The sequence below is a fragment of the Hyperoodon ampullatus genome (assembly GCF_949752795.1).
Source record: "Hyperoodon ampullatus genome assembly, chromosome: 12".
In the NCBI taxonomy this organism is placed as follows: Eukaryota; Metazoa; Chordata; class Mammalia; order Artiodactyla; family Ziphiidae; genus Hyperoodon; species Hyperoodon ampullatus.
The window spans coordinates 78,028,959-78,045,996 of NC_136925.1; the positions used below are offsets into that span (position 1 = coordinate 78,028,959).

The window sequence follows — 17,038 nt, forward strand, 5'->3', positions numbered from 1 at the left end:
ATTTTGTGGTTGCTGTTACCAAGGTCATCGTGGGTGAAGACAAGAGCAAACAGATTTTGAAGCAACTAGTTTTGAGAAGCTTCCCTAACATGGCTTCCACATCTGGTTTTAAAGAAATAAAATTATAAAACTGTTTTTCCCATTCTCCATTGTAAGACTAAGACCAGCCTTTGTCAATCACTTTTAGTCCTTAAGACTTTTGTTTAAAGCCATTATCCTTAACGTTAACTATTTCATGGCTATGCTGCTGCTTTGCCCTTTGACTGGGGCCTAAAGTTTATTGTGCCTCGGTTTGTTCAAATTATAGTTGTTGGACAACTGGAATGCTCATTAATAATAGAATGATAAAATCAATTGTTAGATAGTCATACTACAGAATTTGCTGAAGGCGCTAAATAAAATAAAGTCAATAAATAGGCACTTTTTATTGTGACACTTGAAGGGGCGCCAGGCCATGTTAGAATGAAAAACAAAAACACAAATTGCACACCTTTCTTTCTCTCCCTCCTTCCCCATCCCCACATCCCTATTTACGTAAAAATAAAGTAACACCTTGCATATGTGTGTAGGTGCGTATGTGTACACAAAAGTGCAGGAAAGGAATGGAATAAGATGCACTCAACCATTTCAGGTGAGAACCCTGGAGGGCCAAGTGGTGGTGGTGGTTAATTTGGGAAGGAAGGTGAATAAAGGGAGGTTTTTTTCAAACTGCTAACTCAATTTATTTCTAAACAGAAATGAGGTTTAAAAAAGACACAGCTAAATGAAGTCTTGATGTCTTTCATTGCAAGGGTCCCAAGAACAGTGCACTTTCCTCTCTGTAAAGCTATGCTTACACATTCTTTTTTTTTTAAATTGAAGTATAGTTGATTTACAAAGTTGTGCTCATTTCTGCTGTACAGCAAAGTCACTCAGTTGTACATATATATATATATATATATATATATATATATATGTATATACATTCTTTTTCAGATTCTTTTCCATTATGGTTTATCTCAGGATATTGAATATAGTTCCCTGTGCTCTACAGTAGGACCTTGTTGTTTATCCATTCTAAATGTAATAATAAATGTAATAATTTGCATCTACCAACCCCAAACTCCCAGTCCATCCCTCGCCACCACCCGCCCCCCCCGCCCCGCACAGCAACCACAAATCTGTTCTGACTGAGATTTTTGACTGAGTATTTCATTTGAATCTTTTACAAGGACCCTGTAGTCATGTATGGCTTGTGTGGTTAATAAACCAAGATATTAGAAATATTAATACTGGTCACTTCCCCACAGGGCAATGGGGAGACCTCCTGGGGGACTGGAGTCTTTTGAGGCTGCCTAGTGAAAGGTGAGAAGCACGTGTGTCTCCTGGAGATGCAAGCTGGCCTCATGTTCCCTGGTTCAATTTATCAGGACACTCTCAGCGGTTACCAGAGATGATCAATTCCAGGAGTAGCCAGAGCAGCAGGGTGAGGGAAAGTGAAAGTAAATGATTTCTCAAAACAGATTAAATTAAATGCATTTTTCATTCATTAGAAAAGAGAGCAGGCCCTCCTTTGTTTTATTAATATATTTAAGGAGAGTATGGATTTTTGCCTTTCTTGGCCTCTTTGCCTTGTTCCCACTGGCCCATGCTGTCTTTTTATTTGAATTATCTGTTTATTATATTAGGTTAAGAACCCAAAGGCCATTTTGCGTGGGACACACTATAAATACTCATTATCATGGTTATATATTATTGAGCTGATGAAGGAAGACAATTTATGAAGAAATTAGGTTATCTCAGTTTTTCTAGAATCTATTTTATTATCATCTGAAGATTACATATGCAGTTAAGAAAATGAACCAAATCATCCAGTTGGCCGTTCTCTCGGTTCTGACTGCACGGCTGTGATATTAGGAGAACTAAAATGTGGAGGCCAGTACATTTATGTCAGCAATCTGCGCTCCCCACAACCGCCCCGGTTTGTACACACCTATTTCCATTCATCATTTTGACAGTTTGCACAAGCAAACTGTCCTAACTTTTTTCAAGAGCTCTTTTCACAAATTGAGTGTGATGTAGAATTAATCATCCCCGTTAGGCAGGAGTTGGGGGGACATTCATCCCCAAGGGGTATTTTAACCCTCGGTTTCCTCCATACTGTATCATAGGGATGTCCCAGCCGCTCGCACCCCCTTCCTTCATCCCAAAAGAGAACTGTGTTCTCATTTGCCTCCAACTAAGTGAAGTTTGGCTCTTACTCTTGGGTTGGAAATATCCCTTTAATATATTACAACTTTTTCCCATCTTCTTCACAGCAGGGCATCATTATATTTATTGTTATTTTGCCTTCTTGGTAAGTCTTCTCCTAACCACTTCTCTCTCTTCCTCTGCCCCTCGTCCCCACTATCTTTAGTAATAACACATAGCTAGAAAAAATTTGAAAAATACTAGCTTCAAACAGAAAGTGCTACATATGACCCCAAAGAAGATGCAGGAGTCCTACTGGATATCCTTTTGCATTTTACTCAGAAGAGTTCTAGAATAATGTGGCAGAGGAGAAGAAGAAAGAGATGTAGTTTGCAATGGTCACAACTAAGAAAACTTTGGTGCAAATTTTTTACTCTAGACTTGCAATATAAGCCTTGTTCGTAAAAACAAATGCCTTTATGCCAACTTTTACACAGGAGGGAGAAAATCCCAACCAACTGCAGTTAACTATTTAAGCTTAAAATTCCAGCTCTGAACCTCTATGCTGTTTTCTCCCCTTTCCTTGTTGCAGAAAAGAACACTCTAAAACTATAGCCCAGATCTATAATTGTGAAGATGCTGTTAGATAAGAATGTACTGTTTTGCTCTCCCACACTTAAAAAATTATAGAGATGATGACAGTTTAGTGGAAGTAGTGTTTATTTCTCAAAAGCATGTGGGCGCCCCTGACAAATATTAGTTACATAAGCCTAATGTTAGCTGTACTCAAATAAACACAGAATTGCTTTAAAACAGAGAAATTTCCTAAGCTTTTTCTCAAGCATGCAGATTCTGAGGAAGTGGATGTCAAGTGTGATTTTCAGCCTGAACTTTCTGTAGCATGAAACCTCACTTCTTTCATAAAAGAGCTTTGAAACCAGAAACACAGGCTCCTGTCCTAACTCAGTGGCTAGCCAGATAGGGACTTTGGACAAATCACTTCCCACTGTAAGTACTGTCCTATGCAAAACTGGGAGGTCAAGCCCCTTCAATTTTGTGATTCCGTGCTTTTAGCTTCTTTTCTCCCATATACTATAACTCCTGCCTTTATTTTCAGTTGAGGGTTGTCTCAATATTACCCCCAATTTTTATAAGTCATTAAAACATTGTGTTTTATTTCCAAGTCTATGATTTCTGTTTTTTGGACTAGAGATCAAAGCCCCTGTTTTATACTTTTGTGGTAACTCCTTAGCCCTCCCACTGAAACAGCTTTGAGAAAACCCATAAACAGCCCAGGAATAACAGTGAAATGGTGAGAGAGAAGGTGGTATTAATATTCTGTGGGTTCCAATATGGACTTTAAGATTTTGTGGATTCTTAGAAGAATTTTCCTATTTGTGATAAAATAATTGGAATGTATTATTTTAATTATAAACTTGCTGAATAGTCTTTTGTTTAAATAAAAAAAAATTAATCTTTGTAACCTAGAATTTTACAGAAAATTGTGCAGAAGCCATTTGTTAATTCTTTTGGCCAAGTGGACATTTATTCACTCATTGATTTATTCAAAATTTATAGTGTGTGTGCATATATAAATATATATCTTTCTAATAATGGAGATATCGAGAAAAGCCACGCTTAAGGAGCTCAGAATCTGTTAAGGGAAATAAAGTACTTTGTGAATGTTAGAACAAAAAAAAGAAGGATAAATGATATAAAAGGAGAACAACACAGGGGTAATGGATGTTGAGAGAAGGGTCAGGTATTGTGAGTCTGGTGAGAGGAGAGTGATAGGCTTTTCAGTCAGTACGAGTGGGGTCTGGCACATAGTAGGTGCTGCATAAATACTTATTGAGTGAATAAGTGAATGAAAGTGAGACACACAATTCCATCACCATCTCCATGTGAAGCATAATGTGACCTTTTGTACAGTGAGAACCATGAAGCAATGAGCCGCTGCTATAAGTGGGTCTGACTTGGTAGACAGCAAGAGGAAAGAGCTTACAGAGATGGGGAAATCAACATAAACCATAACAAAGCTTTGCAGTGGAGTCCAAATGTATGAAACAGTGTCTGTTTTGCTTGCTTTGTGCCCTAGACTGAATGTTTGTGCCCCCTGCCCCAAATTCATATGTTGAAATCTAATCCCCAGTGTGATGGTATTTGGAGGTGGGGAGTTTGGGAGGTGATTAAGTCATAAGGGTAGAGCCCTCTTGAATTGGATTAGTGACCATCAGTGTCCAAAAATCTTGCCCTCTTTTGCAGTGGGAAGTTAGAGCTAGAAGATGACCATCCATAAACCAGGAAGTGGGCTCTCATCAGACACCAAGTCTGATGCTGGTGCATTGATCTTGGACTTTCCAGCCTCCGGAACTGTAGGAGAAATACATTTCTGTTGTATGCATGGTATACCACCCCATCTATGGTATTTTGCTATAGCAGTCCGAACAGACTAAAACACTTGGTTAATCTTATTGTGGTATAAAGGAAAGAAGATGGGTTTTAGCTTAAGAAGAACCCGGGTTCAAACCCTCATTCTGATATTTACTAGCTCTCTGTGCTTCTGTTTCCTCACTGGTAATCTGAGGATACTACTTATCTGCAAGAAGTATTATAACAATTCAATGATATGATTCTATCATTCCTATTAGCTTTGTGATCCAGCTTCAGTTTTCTCATCTGTAAAATGGGAAAGTGGTAAGTAAAGATGATGTGAGATAGTATGTGTAAGATGATGTGAGATAGTATGTGTAAAATGCCTAACTCCCTGCCTTCTAGGTAGTCAATGATTGATTAATCTAGGCTATTAGTATTAATAGTAGTACTAGTAATCTATTTATATCTTTGGCAGATATAATGCACATTTAATATAATCTTATACACATTTACATAGTAATGTTTCTACATTATTTATTTGTCTTATTGGTATTAAAACTCCGTGATGGATATGGACTCTTATTTCTCCATCGTGTATATCAGGAAACCTAGCTCCGAGAGGTGAACTGATGCACTCAGGGCGATGCTTCTAGTGAGGGTGGAATCAGGCTGAAGTAGATTCTCTGACCAGGAATCCCACAGTCTTCCTACAATACAGTAGGTGGAAGCCATGTCTACCATGTGTTGGTTATGTCAAACCAGAGAGCCAGAGGCACCTGAGTTCGAACCCTGATTTTGCCTTTCATTAACAGTGTATTTTCAGGAAAGTGACTTTAGTGTCTCTAAAGCTTCAGGGTCCTTATTTGGAGAACAGAGCTTGTGCTATCTACTTTCTAAGGTTGTTGGGAAGATTATAAAAATAAAATGAAAAAACACATGTCAAGCGCCTGTCACTTGGAAACTCATGAAATGATAGCTAATTTTACTCTAACTTCTTGGTTGAGAAAGCCCCACCTGTAGAGGTCTTTCCTTCTGGCCTTGCCCCAGTGCTTCGCAAAGTGCCATTTCTTAAAGAATGATAGATGAAGAAAGTTTCCATGGCTAAATATGCTTGGGAAGCGTGGGTGAAATGAAACTGAATGAGGTTCTTTTCTGCAGAACTTATTTAATAGGCTAAGAGAAGATGTGAATCTTCTAAAGGGGGATCTGTGACAGCATTTCTGAAATCATTTCACTACACAGGTCTCTTTAGTGGACCTTCTCATATGACTAACGTCCCATAGACATGCTGACCTAATCAAGCATCTTCCTGGGATAGACGAGAAGACTGCAGCCAAAGTGTCAATCAGAGAAGTGGCAGAACCAGGACCAGAACCAAGTTTGCCTGATGTCCTTGGCCCTCCTGAGTTGACACCATCTAGTGTTAGCATGGCTCCCTTTCTCCTGCTGCTCTAGTGTCTGTTGCTGATCCTAAGAGGATTAAAACATGGGATGCACAAAGGGAGCAAGGGAACCATGGAGGCAGCTAGTCAGAGAACATACAAGAAATGACAAAAAGGAGATTTGGAGCAGGATGGCAACACCAGGCAAGCAGACAAATGAATCCCAACTGTGGCATTTTTGCTTCTCAATTAAGACCCCGAGTCCATGAGATGAAGATGTTGAATCGTACACTTGCAACCACAGTATCAAGCTCGAGTCTAAGGCTGCCTGTTAATAGTACTCACTGCAGCGCAGTCACATAGCCATTTGCAGCCTGTCCATATTTTACTGACATGAGCAATTACATGTCCTGTAATGGCAATGAAGCAATAAAATTTATGTCTTGTCATCTTTAACAAGATTAGACATAACCCTTCTCATAAATGTAATACTGAATGGAGATTTTTAAGAACATAAGTGTAGTTAAGGATCCTTGAGTTTATCCCGCACAGTTAATTAAAACCCTCCCCAGGAATCGGCAGATGATAGATAGAAGGATGTTGAACCTTTGAATTCATGGAAGGGTAAGCTGATGATATTTTCCATACCTTGCTCAGCTTCCACTGGGTTTGTGACTCACAACATTGGTACCAGATAGATTTCAGAAGAGCGGCAAAGGGAGTGACCCCTATTCCCGTGGCAATGCACATGCTCACCGGATAGTGAAACACATCTGTCAGTGCAGCTCCGAATGGCCCGTCCACCGCCAGCCTGCAATCACAAAGTGTGCCGTTTGACATTCAGGACACTCCACTCTTGAAAACAAAGCCATCTTAAACGAGTGCTTTGTATGGGATGTGTTAGCAAATGTGTGCAGGGAAGTTGGCTCTGTGCTTGAGAATGTCCTATTTGGACACACATAGTGTAGGGATATGGTGGCCGGTCTTATGGCACAGCTCTTTTTTACAGTTCTTAAGAGTTTGTTTTGCCTTCAAGCATCATGAAGATTGGTAGAAGATGCCTTTTCTTTTCCTTTTTTTCCCCATCTGCCCTCAGAGGGAAAAAACAGAATCAACAAGGTGGCTTAGAAGGCTTATCTGTCCTTTTGCTAATATGATTCTCCCCGTTCCCACCTCTTCATATGTTTATATAATTTTAGTCTAATGGAAGCCATTCATTTGGAATAAACATAATTTTGGAATAATTTGTCAGTTGTGTGGAATTTCTAAAACTCATTATTTTAGATTATGCGAACTCAAAAATCTGTGATAATTAGGCCAGGAGTTGCACTGATGTTTTGTCTTTGCTTAGCAAATTTTTCTTTATAAGGATAATGCATATTCACTGAATAAGTGCAATCGTCTTTAACTTGGTCCTAAATGGACTGACCCCGGATTCTGCTCCATCTCTCATGGCCAGTTCTCCACACTGGCTTTTCTTTTGTTTCTTAACGTACATAAAGGACCCTCTTTGGCTAAGGGGCCTTTGCACGTGATAATCCAACTAATCACTTGGAATACTCTGCCCCAAGTTATCTCCTATCTTCTTATTTGGTTCATAGTTACCCTTCCGTTAGGTCTTATCCCAATTATCATTTCTCTGGGGAAGTCTTCATGGATTTGTTAGACTAGGTTAAATCCCCTCTTAGATAATTTATAACACCATGCATCTCTCCTCTGTAGTCCTTATCACAGTTGTAATTTTATAGTTGTTTTGGGTGGTGTGTGTGTGTGTGTGTGTGTGCATGACTTAATTTGTGTCTGTTTGGTCACTGGACTCTCAGGTCTGCAGAGGGAGGGACCATGTCTGTGTTTGCCCACCACCGCATCCCAGCACCTTACATGGAGTTGTTCAATAACAATTTATTGAATAAATTGTAAAGGGAATGTTTAAAATATTTCAGTCAACGGAATGTATTAAATAACCTCAACTATTCCAAAAGCACACATTTACATATGAACAAAGATATGCTAATTAAGAAGCTTCTAAGTTATTCATAACCATTCCCTAAGGAGTGTCTGTTGAAGGCACCCGAGGTTGCCCCTTTTGGGCTTACTATGTGTTCATGAAAGTTCAATTGGGTTTATTTTAAAATATTCCATATGCCAGACCTCCTAACAATTCAAATTAACTCTCCTCAAGTTAATCTTAATTAATAAGGCTTTATTACATATTGATATATGGAAATAGAAGAATAAAAATAAAAGGTCATTAATTAGAAAGGGTTAGTATCTCAGCCCATGGTAGATTCTTTTATAAATAATTAGATAAGGGGAATTGAGAGAAAGAGAAAAAATATGAAACGGTCCACGATTAAAATGTCTTATTGTTAATAGTTTTTAGAATTAGTCGTATTTGGGATTTATTTGACACTGATTTTAAACGATAACAATTAAACCTAAAGAAGAATTGTGTCATATAATTCATAGAAATGCATAATAAACAAATTTCTACATAATTAAAATTGAGAATCTAAGCTGGAAGCATCAGGAGGAAATACTGAGTCCTACCTCCTGGTTCATACAGAGATGCCCTCCTTTCACATCCCTGATCACTAATCACTTTCCCACGTGAAATTGTAGGGCCCCTTGCTCCATAGAGGGGCAGGGAGGGCTAAGTATTAGACAGTTTTTCCTCGTGTCTCACTGGGATCTGTCTTCTGACAACTCATGCCTTTTGCCTTCCTGAGAAACAAACCAGGTATTTTCCCTTTCCTGCCTCTCAACCCTTAAACTAGTTGATCTAGCTATCATGACAGCCCAATTGTTCTTTTTTGTACCAAAATATCTCCATCTCTCACAATGTTGAATTGGCTTCCTTTGCACAAATTCTCGTTTGTCAAGTTCACTCAGTTACTTCCTGTCTGATGTGGATACAGTTTCTAATAAAGCAGCTTAGAAGTGAGTCCCCTTTCCAGCAGCCACATCCCCTGGCCCTTGCTGCTCCTGTCAGCAGCACCACCCACCACCTCCTCATCAACGTCCTGTCTTGTCTCTCTGAACCCATGAACTTTATTCATCCACATTGTCCCTCCTGTGTCATCAGCACTTTCACTGTCGCCTCTGTGGTAGATGACCTTTCTTATTTTGCCAATAACAATAGTAGCTAACTTTTTTTTACTACGCATTATGCTAAGGGCTTCATATGGACTGTCATGTTTAATCCTAAACAGAACCTATGTACTATTATTGTCATCTTCATCTTACAGATGAGGAAACTGAGGCAGGTGTTACATACATCCTCCAAGATCACATGCAAAATTGGGCTTTGAACCCAGGCTGTCGGACGCTGGAACCCTTGGCTCTGGGCAGTAGATTAAATCGCTAAAAACTCTAACACAGACTCTGAGAAATTCCTCCATTTTACTTCAGAAGGTGAAGTCTTTTATTTTATTTATTTATTTTTATTGAAGTATAGTTGATTTACATTGTTTCAGGTGTACAGCAAAGTGATTCAGTGATACATACATATATATCTATTCTTTTTCAGATTCTTTTCCGTTATAGGTTATCATAAGGTATTGAATACAGTTCCCTGTGCTATACAGTGGGTCCTTGTTGTTTGTCTCTTTTATATATAGTAGTGTGTATCTGTTAATGCGAAGTCTTTTAAAAGAGCTTGCATTGTCCTTTTCCTGAGTTCAGAGGAAGAGTTGCCCTGCTCTTCACTAAGCTTTGCATCTCCTCTCGGCGTCCTCAGTCACTGCTTGTCTCACAGGTCCCTGGGACTGGATTAAATCCTTTCTGGGTGCAAAGTCGTGAAAAATTATGGTGCGCTCCCTAAATTGTTTTGTTTAATCCAAAATTAAAACAATGTTGAGAGGTAAAATCATCGAAGGAAGTTCAATAAAATTCTGATTTGTCACGTGTTGAAGATTTAAACAAATTCTAGGTTTTGGGGGGTTTCTTATGCCTACACGTATAGAGAGGCAGAGGTCAAACGAAGTTAACAAATGAAGGGATGCTGCACTGTGTACAACGACTCATTTTTATTCACTTGGTAAATATTTATTGAGTGCCAGCTGAGAGTTAGGGCCCGTTCTGGGCACTGGGGACAACAAAGTGAATCAAAGAGAGAAAGTCCCCATTCTCGTGTGGGGAGATAAAGGGTAAACAAATAAACAACCAGGTATTTAGTGTGTCAGGTGGAGAGGAAGAAAGTAAGGCGCGGGGCACAGTGACCACGACGAGTGTGGAGTGTCTGTCGGGGTTGCTGGACCACAGGAAACGAGAAAGGAAGGCCTCATTAGGAGACATTAGAGCAGAGACCCGGGGGCAGTGAGGGGGCGGCGAAGCAGAGACGGGGGAAAGAGTGTGCCAGGGAGAGGGAGCTGCAGCGGCAAAGGCCCTGAGGCGAGTGTGCTCGGTGTGGGAGGGAAGCAAGAAGCTGGAAGAGTGGCTGAGTGAGCGAGGGAGCAGGTGGTGGCGCAGGGGTGCCCAGGGAGGTCTGGGGGCCCGATCGTGTCAGGCCTTGCGCTGAAGATGCACTCTGGAGATAAAAGCATGCCAAGTATTATACGACATTATGTGGAACCCTAAGAAACAGATACAAGTGAACTTATATACAAAACAGAAATAGACCCACAGGCATAGAAAACAAACATATGGTTACCAAAGGGGAAAGTGGGGGAGGGGTAAATTAGGAGGTTGGGATTGACATGTACACACGACTGTATATAAAACAGACAACCAACAGGGACCTACTGTGTAGCACAGGGAACTACACACAGTAGTTTGTAATAATCTCTAAGGGGAAAGAACCTAAAAAAAAATAGATATAGGTATCTATGTAAAACGGAATCACTTTGCTGTACACCTGAAACTAACACAACATTGTAAATCAACTCTACCTCAATAAAACAAAAAGAAAGCAAGCATACCGACTACGGAGAAACACTTCCCGAGCTCTTGTTGGGGGACTGGCTGAAATGAGAGCTGGTTTGTGAAGAGGAAGGTTGGTCGATAGGCCGGACAACTGTATACACTCAGAGCAGAAACCAGGCTAGCAAATAGGATGAAGGTATCCACCTTGGCAATGCCAAGGGAGGGCTGGGACCTGTGTGTGTGCATGCATGCACGTGTGCGTATGTGTGTTTACTTTCATTCCTGATTTTAAGCATTCACACTACACTCTGAACCTCAGAATTCTGTTACATGGCTTCCTTTCCATGATAAAAAGGATAAGGTCTTAATGGAATAGTCAAATGTTGTCTTGTGACTTGGGGCTCTAGTCTGAATAGATGATGTTTGTACTTGGTTTATCATCACACTGCTCTTTAGTACCAGTGTTGGAAATGAAGACTGTGGCTCTTCCCACCCACTCAACACAAGCAAGTCCAGTGCTACATAGTCACAGTTCAGTGTCCCATGGGAAGACAGAGGAGGGACAATAAGCTGAGTAGATTGTGTGCCTTAAATTTATTCTGGTGCCTAGTTTACCTCCGGTAAATATTTGTTAAATTAAATGAGTGGAAGCGTCCATCTTGGGTCCAGGTATTCATTCCTCATCACATATTTACTCTGTATCCATTACATGTCAGACACTGTTCTAGGCATGGGACGTATAGAGGAGGACAACCTCGTGCCCTTAGGAAGTTCCATTCTAAGTGTGTCCTTACTGGGTTCACCACCCGAAGTCTTGTAGCTGTGGTCACTGCTTGGCAGTTCCTGATACCTTCCAAGGATGGCAGAAGAGGGGATGTCTTGATGCTTCTTTTGAAATATCAAATTCCTTCACAAAGTTTTTCTCAACATTTTTGTGTGTGTGTCCCTGTTTTTCTGGGTCCCGAAACATGGGCTTTGAGTGCTTATTGGGTAATCCTGCAGCAAGAGTGGGAATCAATTCTAAGCCATTGTTTACTAAAAGGAGCCAAGAACACTGGCTTTTCTGAATAGGATGTTGTTTTGGATTCAATTGTTTAGCCCAGTTGATATGTTGAAATCTTATCTTAGGATGTGACCTTATTTGGAAATAGGATTGTTGCTGATGTAATCAAGTTAAGATGAGGTCATTCAGGAAGATGGGCCTTTAATCCAGTATGACTGGTGTCTTTGCAAGAAGGGACCACAGAAACACAGAGACACAGACACAAGAGGGGAGGACAACATGTAATGACAGACGCAGAGACTGGACTGTCACAGCCGCAGCCTCGGAATGCCAAGGATGGCTGGCAAACCACCAGGAGCTGGGAGGTGCTAAGGAAGAACCCTTCCTACAGCTTCCAGAGGGAGCACGGCCCTGCTGACACCGAGATTTCAGCCCTGCAGTCTCCAGAACTGTGAGAGGATACACTTCTGTTGTTTTAAGCCCCTTGGTTCATGGTACTTTGTTACGACAACTCTAGGAAACTACAGATGGTATCAGTGCTCTTCCACTTTCTCAGGTCTACCCATCTTCCTTGTAGCAAATTTAAATCATTTGTTTGCACACCAGTGTTGATTTCAGAAGTCCTAGAGAACGGAGGCAATGTTTTGCCATCTTTGTATTTCTGGCACACAGTGGAGGTTAATTAATACTTTTGCGATCACACATGTGGGACTGACAATGCACACCACCACTAACTTTCTTGATTCTCAGATTATTTTGTCATTTTCTGAGCTTTAGTCTAATTGTTTAGCTCTTTCTCCAGTGTATGGAGGCTGCCAGATTAATCTGGACTGTAAAGCATCCTTTTTACAAAGACCAAACTCTACAAATATAATTGAAAAACCTCGGACCGTGACAGCAAAAAGTTCACCAGGCTGCCTTACTCATCACAAGCTGCTTATAATTCGCCAAAGTGATGTTTTGGACCCGGGAAAGCAAAATGTTTCCTCTCCCTGGATCATCACCTGTCTTCATCGAACATTTGTTTTTTAAAGAAATGTACTTGCTCCTAATGGAAATCTGCTGAGTTATATTTTTTAATAGAGGTTCTCAGATTTTATAAATGGATTCAAATTTACCATACAGAATAAGATATTGCAGAAGTTGTTAGCATGTTGATGCCCTAAAGGACCTTATCTTTTATAATATTCTAACTTACACATAAAAAAGAAATGGGCTCCCACCTTGGCAGGCTCCAGGGCTCCTTCAGGGCCTGTCCCTCTGCCCCAAAGGCCTTGCATAAAGCTTCTGTCCAGTCTCCTGCTGCCCGGATGTGCACACTGAAGAAGTCCTCCTGGGGAGCGGAGGTGAGGGTGAAGGGATGCCACTCTAGCGAGGATATGGATGGGCACTGGATCAAGACATACTGCCCTGGTGCCATTTTAAAGTCACGCTTTTTCATGTGAAGTTCTAGCACTCCAGATGGATGGCTTACCACCTAAATCACAGCAAGAGAGGTGTTGGTTCTTTCGCTCAGGTTAAATACTAAGACAATGGCCTCCATTCCATCAAAGGTTTTAAAATTTTTATGTCAACTTTTCTGAGGTATAATTGACATAGGCCATTCATTATGAGTTTTCAAGAATCGTTCCAACCTGGACATGAAAGTGATGGCAACTCCAGCAAGAATGACATTGACCTCCTTCAGTGTGCTAGGTAGGAAATCTGGGTAGCTGCAACCAGGGGCAAAGTGGTGTCCAGCACGTGACTGTTTGTCCCAAGTGGCCACTATTTCGATAGCACAGTTAATTTCAGGTGCAAGAGAATATAAACTAGCATATCATCCATAGCACTTAATCATGCTTAAAGTGATCAAATAGCCACAGAATCAACTTCGTGTTTTAAAATATAGGTCCAGTTTGTTACTATTTTCAGTGATGTGCATCTTTTCCTGCTTCTTTGTGAACTAACCCTGGTATTTCTTCATTCTGAGTAAAAAACAGCCTTCATACTCTGAAATGTTTTATTCATTTGGTTTGGTTTTAGTCAAGTCTCATCCAATCTCCTATGCAGGCTCTGAGTTTTAGACGTAAGAAAGCATGATGCAAAGGCTATTGCTTTTTTTTTTTTTTTTTTTTTTTTTTTGCCATAAGCGGGCCTCTCACTGTTGTGGCCTCTCCCGTTGCGGAACACAGGCTCCGGACGTGCAGGCTCAGCGGCCATGGCTCACGGGCCCAGCCGCTCCGCGGCATGTGGGATCTTCCCGGACCGGGGCACAAACCCGTGTCCCCCGCATCCGTGCAGGGCAGGCGGACTCTCAACCACTGTGCCACAAGGGAAGCCCAAGGCTACTGCTTTTTAAAGAGCTCTATAACTTGCTACTTATCAGAGACAATGAACTAATTTCCCTTCTTAGACTTCCCTCTTGTTTCCAGGCCCCCATGTCTTCTTTTGTGGCAGGAGGTATAAGGGGGCAGAATCTAGTGTCTGGATACTGTGACAGTATTTTTCCATTCAGAAGAGAACTTCACAGCATTGTAATCATTAGTTTCTCCTCTCCCTACTGATACTCGTTCTGATTCTGCTGTTAAATGGTCTCCCTAGTAACAGCTCGAGTAGATTTCCAGAAGTTTTACTGTCTGGCTCTTGATACAGCTTGATATCCTTTGGTGCTTAACTTAAAAACAGCAACAGAGAAGCAGTTTAAAACAGAAATATGAAGCAATTTCTGGGCATCTGCTTTCATGAAGACAGTTAAAGAGACAGCGTATTCTGTTAATATTGTATTAGCAAAGCTGCATGGGTTTGGTTAGCAGAGAATTTAAGAGATTGAAACAACTAGGGGGAGAGTTTGGGGTAAGCTTTCAGTTTCCTTGGCATTTATTCTTTTTTAAAAAATTTTTTGGCCCCACTGCGCAGCATGCCTGATCTTGGTCCCCAACCAGGGATTGAACCCCTGCAGTGGAAGCATGGAGTCTTAACCACTGGACCGTCAGGGAAGTCCTCCTAGGCATGTATTTTTTTTTTTTTTTTTAAGAAGTTTTTTCTTTTTTTTTTTTTTTAATTTATTTATTTATTTATTTTTGGCTGTGTTGGGTCTTCGTTTCTGTGCGAGGGCTTTCTCTAGTTGTGGCAAGCAGGGGCCTCTCTTCATCGCGGTGCGCGGGCCTCTCACTATCATGGCCTCTCTTGTTGTGGAGCACAGGCTCCAGACGCGCAGGCTCAGTAGTTGTGGCTCACGGGCCTAGTTGCTCCGTGGCATGTGGGATCTTCCCGGACCAGGGCTTGAACCTGTGTTCCCTGCATTGGCAGGCAGATTCTTAACCACTGCACTACCAGGGAAGCCCCTAGGCATGTATTCTTGATCTATCTGCTGAGGTCTTCCTCCAGCACGAGGTAAAAATTGGAGAGCGGTGAGGAGGGATGGCAAGATTGGAAAATATTACCACCACGCCTTCATTCCTTAGGGCAGGGCCCTTCCTCTCCATCTTGAACCCCCCCCACCAGTGCCCTTTTTCCCTTTGAACCTGAGGGTGACTGTTCCCGCATCTTCTGTTTAGTGGTTCCAGGTGAGAGTGTGTGTATTTGAAAATATGTGAACATTATTTGTGTGTTTCAACATTCGTATTTTTATGCTGTGGAGGAAGTGATTATACTCTAAGTCACTATGATCCATGTAAAGCACACTCAGCCCTCCTGCATTTTCCCCCTGGAGAGACACCGAAATAAAGAGAAATACAGACGATTCCAGGGCTGTACCATAACCTTTATCAGAATTCTGTGTACCAGTCAGAGCCCTGATCCCTGTCTGCAGTAAAATTAGTCTCACTAAAAGATGCACAGGATACAAGAAATTACTAGAACAGAAGATGAGCCTCTAAATTACAGATGGCTCTGCAATAAAAATGGCAAATTAAAAACTTGGGCTAATAAAAAATTTTCATCTACACTCAGGTTTTTATTCAGACATAAACCTACATGCATACCTTGGTAATGACAACTTCTTGTTGGAATCGCCAGAACCTAATTATTCTTTCACACGCATACAAGACCACAGGGCCTAAAACCCATTTCCAAGCCTGCAGAGAGAGAGGAAAAGGAAATGAAAATAGAATCCAAATATTTCCAATTTGAACCAATCAATATGTAACATGATGGAGTTTAGACATTTTCCTTTAAGTTTGGGCCAGTTATCAACAACAAAGATATCTCCTTGTATTAAATACTATAACATTCAATTATTCCTTGAAGTCTACAAGCTTATTTAAGAGACTAAACTCTTCTGTATTGGTTTTTAGGCTTACTTGATCAATGATGCTTTTATGTAATTAGAAATAATTGCATTTGCAAAGAAATAGAAAGCAGATTGATGATTATGTTATATATGATAGGGTCATAAATGCTCCCAAACTCAGCCAAAGTCAAAGGCTTACAAACTACGTTACTGAGTTAATAGGACATGAAAATTCAATAAAAAATGTTTCGAATAGTAATTCTGGGGGCCAACAATGCATCACAACTTGGGGGATCTGCCTAGAGCAACTCACACACCCACCCTCCCACTCCCACTCACACACGTGTGTGCAGCCAATGTTATATGGAATAAAACAAACTTAGTTTCTCAGCACTTTATTTTTTTAAAGTCTTTCTTTATTGAATTTGTTACAATATTGCTTCTGTTTTATGTTTTGGTTTTTTTGGCCACGAGGCATGTGGGATCACAGCTCCCTGACCAAGGATTGAACCCACACCCCCTGCATTGGAAAGCAAAGTCTTAACCACTGGAATGCCAGGGAAGTCCCCAGTTTTCAACACTTTAAATCTAGGTTTACAGAATCAGAGCAAAAGTCTCAACACTTGTCTGGAGAATTTTGACAGGGAACTTCTCCGTTCTGTGTTAACCTTTTATGAGTATAATCTGCCTTACTCAGGATCAGTTTACCAGCAGGCTACTCTTGTACCATGGGTTGGGTTACAGCATTAGGTGTGTGCTTCCCCTAAAAGGCAAGGAATGGAAACTTAAAAATTTTGAAGATTTATACTAGGTTTGATATCAAACAACCTTCTGAGGCATATGATATTCTCTTTATTTTGCAGAAAAGGAAACTAAGGCTCAGCAAGATGAAACAAATTGTCCAGGGTCACAAAGGTGATAAACAAGGTGCACAGTGAAGACATGAACTGGTCTTGACCACCCAGCCTGTTCTCTTCCCATGTAATCATGCTTCTTTCTGTCCAATGCTGACATTAGAAAGGGTACGTATTT

The 17,038-nt window shown here is 40.8% G+C and overlaps 1 protein-coding gene across 1 annotated transcript in view; it reads right to left on the bottom strand.

The window, feature by feature from the left end:
- The window catches only part of NOX3 (NADPH oxidase 3), a gene marked incomplete at its 3' end in the record, with an annotated part of 58,604 nt that overhangs the window by 21,034 nt on the left and 20,532 nt on the right, over positions 1 to 17,038 (bottom strand). The window contains exons 8-10 of the mRNA XM_079716243.1: positions 15,759 to 15,851; positions 13,017 to 13,270; positions 6,576 to 6,738 (exon numbers count right to left, since the gene is read on the bottom strand). Of these exons, the coding sequence (XP_079572369.1) occupies positions 6,576 to 6,738; positions 13,017 to 13,270; positions 15,759 to 15,851 (510 nt within the window). The remainder of the gene's footprint in view (positions 1 to 6,575; positions 6,739 to 13,016; positions 13,271 to 15,758; positions 15,852 to 17,038) is intronic.